The sequence below is a fragment of the Balearica regulorum genome, chromosome 10 (assembly GCF_011004875.1).
Source record: "Balearica regulorum gibbericeps isolate bBalReg1 chromosome 10, bBalReg1.pri, whole genome shotgun sequence".
Classification (NCBI taxonomy): Eukaryota; Metazoa; Chordata; class Aves; order Gruiformes; family Gruidae; genus Balearica; species Balearica regulorum.
The window spans coordinates 8,326,012-8,333,566 of NC_046193.1; the positions used below are offsets into that span (position 1 = coordinate 8,326,012).

General features: G+C 60.2%; 1 protein-coding gene across 1 annotated transcript; it reads left to right on the plus strand.

The window, feature by feature from the left end:
• The first annotated feature begins 1,926 nt into the window (after positions 1–1,926).
• LOC142603227 (uncharacterized) lies at positions 1,927–4,283 on the plus strand. The gene is made up of 7 exons (XM_075762602.1): positions 1,927–2,193; positions 2,576–2,641; positions 2,809–2,880; positions 3,079–3,156; positions 3,249–3,350; positions 3,872–3,979; positions 4,114–4,283. The coding sequence occupies exons 1-7, from the start codon at positions 2,097–2,099 to the stop codon at positions 4,281–4,283; spliced, it is 693 nt and encodes a 230-aa protein (XP_075618717.1). The 5' UTR covers positions 1,927–2,096.
• The last annotated feature ends 3,272 nt before the right edge of the window (positions 4,284–7,555 follow it).

Consider the following 7,555-nt stretch of genomic DNA (forward strand, 5'->3'; position numbering starts at 1 on the left):
CAGCCAGCAGTCCTGCCTAGCAAACCGGCGTGCTCGGGCTCCCCACGGCCCCAACGGCCCTTGCACCTGGACTCCACTCGACCCTCGCACCTGGCCTCTACACGGCCCTCATATCCGGACACCACCATCAGCTGGAGCAGCATCGCCAGCTGGACCAGCTGCCCCGGCAGCCCTGAGAACTGCACCGAAAGCCAGCAGGTAGCACTCCTGCCTGGCAAACTGGCACGCTCGGCCTCCCCACGGCCCCCACGGCCCTTGCACCCGGCTTCCCCATGGCCCTTGCACCAGGCCTCCACACGGCCGTCATGCGCGGACAGCCCAATCAGCCAGAGCAGAATCGCCAGCTGGACCAGCTGCCCCGGCAGCCCTGAGAGCTAGACCAAAAGCCAGCAGCCAGCGCGCCTGCCTGGCAAAACAGTGTGCTCCGGCTCCCCATGACCCCCATGGCACACGTGCCTGGCCTCCACACGGCCCTCATGCCCGGACAGCCCCATCAGCTGGAGCAGCATCGCCAGCTGGACCAGCTGCCCCAGCAGCCCTGAGAGGTGGACCGAAAGCCAGCAGCCAGAGCTCTTGCCTGGCAAACCAGCACTCTCAGGATCCCCACGGCCCCCGCGCCCGGCATCTACGTGAGCCTCACACCCGGCATCCACTCGGCCCTCGTGCCCGAACACCACCATCAGCTGGAGCAGCATCACCCGCTGGGTCACCTACCCTGGCAGCCCTGAGAGGAGGACCAAAAGCAAGCAGCAAGCGCTCCTGCCTTACAAACTGGCAAGGTCGGCCTCCCCACGGCCCCCACAGCCCTCGCACCCGGCTTCCCCACGGACCCACCACTGACACATGGGTTAGGACACAGCTGAGGTGTTGAGGGAGAGCTGCGCTTTGTCCCCAGTAGCTTTGCAAAGCTGGGCTTTATTCTTTAAAGACCCCAGAAGATGGTGTCCGCTTGCATTCTGGGGCCAAGGCCCTGCCAGCAGCGGAAGTCAGCTCCGGTAGTTGTCTCTCAAAGAGAAGACTGGCCCTGCCACAAAAGTCCTCCCCAAAAGGTGAGGATTGAATACTGACATCCTTTGCGATGCCTGTGCGCTCAGGAAAGGGGCCCTATCGAGGGAGGATCAGCTGGAGCAGGGAATGGTGTCTCGGGCTCCCTGTGCTTGCCAGGGAGTGTTGTGCTCCGCTCTGCCTCCGCAGGCGCTTCCAGCCCCACCGCGAGGCCAGAAGAATGGAGGCGGGAAGAGACCCCAGGGAAGGGGGAGGATGACGAAGAAAAGCGCTCATTTTGAGCGGGTTTGGTTGCAGGTTGCTCCTGGAAGACCGGTCAGGGCGGTAGATGGGGGAGCGTGCCCCCAGACCCTGCACTGATCCCACGTGCTTGCTGCAGGATTTGTGGGCTCAGCCAGGTGAGCGGCTGGGTGTAGCTCACTGCTCTCCATTTCTCAGGCAGCCAGCAGCCCCTTGCTCGCATCCCTGGCCCAGCAAGCCTTGCCCTTCCTCCTTCGCAGCCATCTGGGAGCAGGGCAAATGTTTTTGCATTCATAACAAGGGAATTCCCAAAAGGAGCTGAAAATGGATGTGACAGAATGGACAATCTTCAAAATCACTCACCCTTTAGCCTCATGAGCTGCTGGTAACAGCACCCGAGGAGGTCAGTAATTCTCCCGAGAGCAAGACGTCCCGGTGTACACCTTGGATCTATTTAGACTGCTCAAACAGAAGAATCGTGCAGAACCAAGGGAATGCACCAGGCCTGCGAATGCCTGCGTGCTCCTCGTACCCCGGTGACAGTGCCCGGAAAACGGCAGAGCTGTGGGCTCAGCCCGGTGGGACTGCGTCCCAGCCCTTGGACGGAGCTGCCCAGCGGGACGTGCTCCCCTCCCCGTGAGGGCAGCTGTGCTCCAGCGGCTCTCTGCCAGCACTCTGAGAGCTCTCCCCACGCAGCCTTGGCCCAGCCATGAGGTCACAGTGGGGCTGTGATGTCACAGAGCCCAGCAGTGCCGCATCAGCCATATAAACTGAGTGCTCAGCCTCTGGCCCCCGACTACTGCAGCAGCAGCAGCAGCAGCAGCAGTGTTCTTGTGTGAGTGCGGGGGAGCATGGCCCCCACCCACCGCCTTCTCCTCGTCTTCCTCCTCCTGGTGGCCCTGCATGCCAGGGCTGCCCGGGCTGCTCCATGGCGAGCACAGGGAGCAGGTAAGCAGGCGACGCTGGTGCAGCCTTTCACGGGCCAGTGGGCTCCTCTCCTCGAGACGCGTGGGTGCTGGTTTGTTTCCTCCAGTGCTTTAGCGAGGGTTTCCGCTGTGTGCGTGAGAGCTCTCCCGGAACGAAAGCCCCCAGGGGCCGCATGTTGGTCCATCCGCTCCTCCAGGCTGTTGCAGATGGCCTGGCAAGAGTGTGTGGAGAGCTGCCAGGAGCCAGCCAAGAGGCCACCAGGCCCCTCTGCACCTTTGCCAAGCTGGACCTTCGTCTGGCTCCCACCTTGTTACCTGAGCCCCTTCCAGAGCCTGGAATTCACTGAGGCAGCAGTGCATCCCAAAGTGCAACGGAAACATTTCTCATCTGTGCTTGCTTCTAGACGAGGATGCCGACAATGGTGCTTCTTGGCTGGATGTTGATCTGGAGCCCTTGGAGCACCCTGGAGGTAAGTAAGTTCTCAGTGTCCCTTTCCCTGAGCCTGAGAGCAATCCCCCAGAGACGAGTGCCGTGGAGTGCCCCCCTCTTTGCATTGCACTCGCCTGCACAACTCTGATGGGAAGTATCGTCTTAAACTGTGTAACGGGAGCTGTTCTGTCCTGCGCTTGTTTGCAGCTGTGCCTGCGGGCGAAGGCGATCCCGCTTCGCGGCTGGCTTCCAGGAGCGAGGCTCTGGCAGATCGCATGGGTACGTTGTGGCTTTTCCCTCCCTCTGAGAGCTGCCAGCCCAAAGCCCAAAGGTCAGCCAGCCGGGCGCCTCTGCAGCTGTGAGGATGGAGCCCTGCACGCGTGTGCCCCCTCCTCGCGTGATCCCCTCACCGCTTCTGCCGGTCAGTTCTGCTGATGCAGCTGGCAATCCATGATGGAAGCTTCTCTGCCTGTTCAGTTACAGATGTGCCCGAGGGAAGGACTTTTCCGGCTCCTCGGCTGGATGCTGTGCCGCAGGCCGGCTGGCACCGCAGGGGTGAGTCAGTCTGTCTCTGCTGACCTCACAGGCTAAGCACTGGTTTTCCATAATTTAGTCCTGTGAAACTGAACCAAATACGTTCTGTTAAGGTCCTCTGAGCGCGCAGTACCACCAACCTGAAGGAGGAAAAAAGCGCCCGGAGCCATCTCCACTCCTGAAGAAAATGCTGGATGAAGTGGAGAGACGACACGGTGGGTATTTTTCACTCTGCCTTAGCTGTGAGACTGGGCAGCCGGAAGTTTTAGATACACGTCTGGAGACGCTGTGGCCTGCGCTGATTCAGCAGGCTTTTTGGGCTGCGCTCGATTTCCCGTCTGCAGATTGAGAGCTGGGATGGGACGAATGTGACTGTTGCTGGTGCTCACAGGGAAGGGCGTGAGGGCCCTTCTCAGAAGGGCTGTTTCCCCGGCTGGCCTGGCTGCAGCTTCTTCCCATCCTCTTTGAAGGAGGAAGGCACTTAGCATCATCCCCTTGCCGTTCGCCCAAAACGCCCTACGTGCAAGGCAAGCCAGAAGATCACACGCCATTTCCTGGTCTGCCGGCAGGTCAGGTGTGACTGTGGTTTGGAGTAGTGACCAGGCGCAGCCCCAAAAGCCCGGGCCTCGTTCCTGAACCTTATCGGTGTCTTTGAGAAGTCTTGCCTCCTGATGCTGCCATCTGCCTGATGGGGAACAGTTCCATCTAATCCAGCTGTCCTGCTTGCTTTCTCAAGAGACGGACCGAGAGGCTGTGAAGAAGCTCTTGTTTCCAGATGGAAGCAGCAGCTCCCTGCCAGTCCCTCCCGACGAAGCGCAGGCAATGCAAGGCGCCGGCACGCCAGGTACTTGCTGTCCCGCGGTCAGCCGGTGCCAGCCCTCAGGACGGCTGTGTCTCAGCAGGCTCTTCCCCCAGCGCCCGCTCTTGCACGTCCCGTCAGCACCTCAGGCTTTACCTGTCGTCTCTGCTTTTTGGCAGTGCTGTCAGAGTCCGGAGAAGACCACCAGGCCAGCAGATACGATTTTATTCCAGCGGACTCAGGTACTGAGCAGTGTCGCTGGGGTCCCCAAGTGGGAGGCACATCCCAAAAGCTGGCCGTATCAAAGAGAGGTGCTGCAAGCTCACCAGTGGTGCACAGGACGGACTAACATCCTGAATTCCTCCTCCAGATGTGGACAGAAAGAGAATCGCAAGTGCTGACCATCCCCAGAGGCCCGCAGGTGTTTTATGCCCCCCAGATGTGCGAAGGCGCTGTATGATAGGCACAGCAGCAGGCGTGATTGCCGTGCCAGTTATCATAGTGGTGTGCTGTATTGTGATCCACTGGCGGCGGCAGAAGAAAAAAGAGTGAGTCGTCGATTTACTTCTCCACACACACACACACACACACATGCGCGCTGCTTCCTCAGGTGGCTGCTCATAGCCACGCAGCTTTTCTCGCCAGGCTGCTGCGGAGCGGCGAATTAGTGGTTGGCGAAAAAACTCTGCCGAGGCTTCTGCTGCTGCCGTCAGATGCTTCAACTTAATTCCTGGGCGGCATTCTCAGGAGCTCGTTCTGACTGGAATTCAGGGCCTCAGCAGCCACCTCTCTCCACAGGCGCGCCTTGGCAGGTTCCGGAGACCGGCTGGAAACCGGCGGTCGCTCTTCGCGCCCGGACAGCCGTACGAGCGGGAGCAGCATCGCCAGCTGGACCAGCCGCCCCGGCAGCCCTGAGAGGTGGACTGAAAGCCAGCAGCCAGTGCTCCTGCCTGGCAAACCGGCGCACTTGGACTCCCCGAGGCCCCCACGGCCCCCACGGCCTCCACAGCCCCCACGTCCGGCCTCAACACAGCCCTCACAGCCGGCCTCCACACAGCCCTCGCGCCCGGAGAGCCCCATCAGCCAGAGCAGCATGAGCAGCTGGACCAGCTGCTCCAGCAGCCCTGAGAGCCGGAATGAAAACCAGCAGCCAGTGCTCCTGCCTGGCAAACCGGCGCACTTGGACTCCCCGAGGCCCCCACGGCCCCCACGGCCCCCACCTCCCCCACCTCCACCCTCAACGCAGCCCTCACAGCCGGCCTCCACACAGTCCTCACAGCCAGCCTCCGCACAGCCCTTGCGCCCAGAATCCACACAACTCTCGCGCCTGCCCTCCACACCATCCCCACGGCCCCCGCATCCCCACAGGCTGACCCCAACCGCCCAGCAGCTGCAGGAACAGCGTCGCGCCCTCAAGCCTCAACCCAAACGGCCCCCCTAGCCCTCCGGACACCACTGAAGGTGACCCCGCCAGGGTCGGCGTTGCGGCGTGCTCACCGACTCCTGACCGGCAGCTTCTGGGACCAGTCGGCCGTTTGTCTCTGAATAAAGATGGACGGAGCTGTTGCACAAGTGTCCGAGTGGTACCAGCAGCAAACCCCGCGAGGCACCAGCCCGGTGCAGCCGTGGATGCCAACGGTGGCGGCAGGCAGGTTCCGGGCACGTGGCTCTTCCAACCAGTGGCAGGGCCACGACGCGCTGGGGGAGCCCATGGCCACAGCCAGCGACACCAACCCGAGCGCCGCACGGTACGAGAGCCCCACCTGGGCAGTGGCACGGACTGGTGAGGGAACGTTTATTGCAGCAGGGTCATCTGGCCACGGACCTGCTCAAATGGCATACCCAGGCTTTGGGCAACCTGGGCTAGTGGAGGGTGTCCCTGGCCCTGGCAGGGGGGTTGGAACTAGATGGTCTTTGAGGTCCCTTCCAACCCAAACCATTCTACGATGATTCTATGATCCCTCTGTGTGCGTGAGAGCGCTCTCTCCCGGTAAGAAAGGCCCGAGGGGCTGTATGTTGGTCCATGCTGGCAGCCTTCATTGCTTCGTTAGGCACGTGGAACTGCACTTGTCTTGTGATGGCATGTCCCTGAGGCTACAGCTGCCAAATCAGACCTCTGAAGCGTTTCCCCACTTGACAAGTAGGAGAGTGTTATCAAAACGAGTGGCTTGGCAGTGGCAAGCCTCCAGATCCAGGCTCATCCGAACGCATGGCAAGGCAGCTGGCTGGTGCCGGTGCCCCGCTGCCTGGTCGTGCACTGGAGCATGGCTCGGGTTTCCTGAGCTCCCCTCTTTTCTTTGAGCTGAGCTTTGGCTCAGCTACAAGAGCTACTCCGATAAAAAAATGAAAAGATTGATTTAGGTGCCGTGTTAGTGGTGCTGTTCTCCCCCCTGCACAGTTAAGGTAGCAGGAGAAGACAATGCGCTCTGTGTCCTCAAAGCATGCTTTCCTCTTGTCCTGAGCGAGCTGGGTGCTCGGGCAGCCTTGCAGCTCTGGCTATTGGTAGCCGAGACCTCTTCCCAGAGCCTGAACTGCAGAGCAAGCTGTTTTGAAGGTGCCAGGATGGAGCAGTTTCACGAGAGCCTGAGCCACATCTGTAGCTCGAGACAGGTTTGCACTCCCAGATGGTAACCGGTGGGCTTTTAGCGCTCGCTGCCTGCTGGACAGGCAGCCAGACCCCACGGCATGATGGGAGCAATCCTGCCGGCCTCATTGGAGTGAAGAGTTGTGAGCTTTGGGAACGAGCGGTAGTACTGAATTTTGACCTCGGGCGGGAGAGAAGGCGATACTGTGTTGGCTCACTGTTTTTCAGGTGTCAACAGAAGAGGGGGATAGAGCTTGCACTCATGGGCTTTGCCTGCCCCACGAAGGTTGTAGTGTCTGATCCAAAGCACGTGTTTTTAGGTGAATGGATTGGAGCAGCCTTCTCCAATAATTCCGGCTTGCAGTAAATCACCTTTGGGCTCTCTAGGTGGCTACTGCTGGCAGAGCCTTGATTTTAGGAAACAGCTTTCAAGTCAAATGTCCCTTCATCCCCGCCACGTTGCAGGTGATTGAGCCTGGTAATAATTCAGTGACCAGAGGTGATCTCAAGAGATGATGTATTGGGTTTGCGTGGCAAGGTTTTGGCAGCGGGAGGGGGCTACAGGGGTGGCTTCTGTGAGAAGCTGCTAGAAGCTTCCCCTGTGTCTGATAGAGCCAATGCCTGCCAGTTCCAGGACGGACCCACCGCTGGCCAAGGCCAAGCCAATCAGCGCTTCTGTGATAACATATTTAAGAAGGAAAAAAAATAGTTAGAGAGAGCTTCTGCAGCCAGAGAGAGGAGTGAGAAGATGTAAGAAACTCTGCAGACACCAAGGTCAGTGCAGAAGGAGGGGCAGGAGGTGCTCCAGGCACCAGAGCAGAGATCCCCCGGCAGCCCGTGGTGAAGACCATGGTGAAGCAGGCTGTCCCCCTGCAGCCCATGGAGGAAGGATGAGGGGGTGTGGAGATTCCACCTGCAGGCCGTGGAGGACACCACGCCGGAGCATGTGGAGGCACCTGAAGGAAGCTGTGTCCCGTGGAAAGCCTGCGCTGGAGCAAGCTCCTGGCAGGACCTGTGGACCCGTGGAGAGAGGAGCC

What these genes read in the sequence shown, in the direction of transcription:
- LOC142603227 (XM_075762602.1), top strand. Translation starts at nt 2,097, where the DNA reads ATGGCCCCCACCCACCGCCTTCTCCTCGTCTTCCTCCTCCTGGTGGCC. An exon ending in ATGGCGAGCACAGGGAGCAG is followed by an intron (nt 2,194 to 2,575) that starts GTAAGCAGGCGA and finishes GCTTGCTTCTAG; the next exon opens with ACGAGGATGCCGACAATGGT. An exon ending in GGCCGGCTGGCACCGCAGGG is followed by an intron (nt 3,157 to 3,248) that starts GTGAGTCAGTCT and finishes CGTTCTGTTAAG; the next exon opens with GTCCTCTGAGCGCGCAGTAC.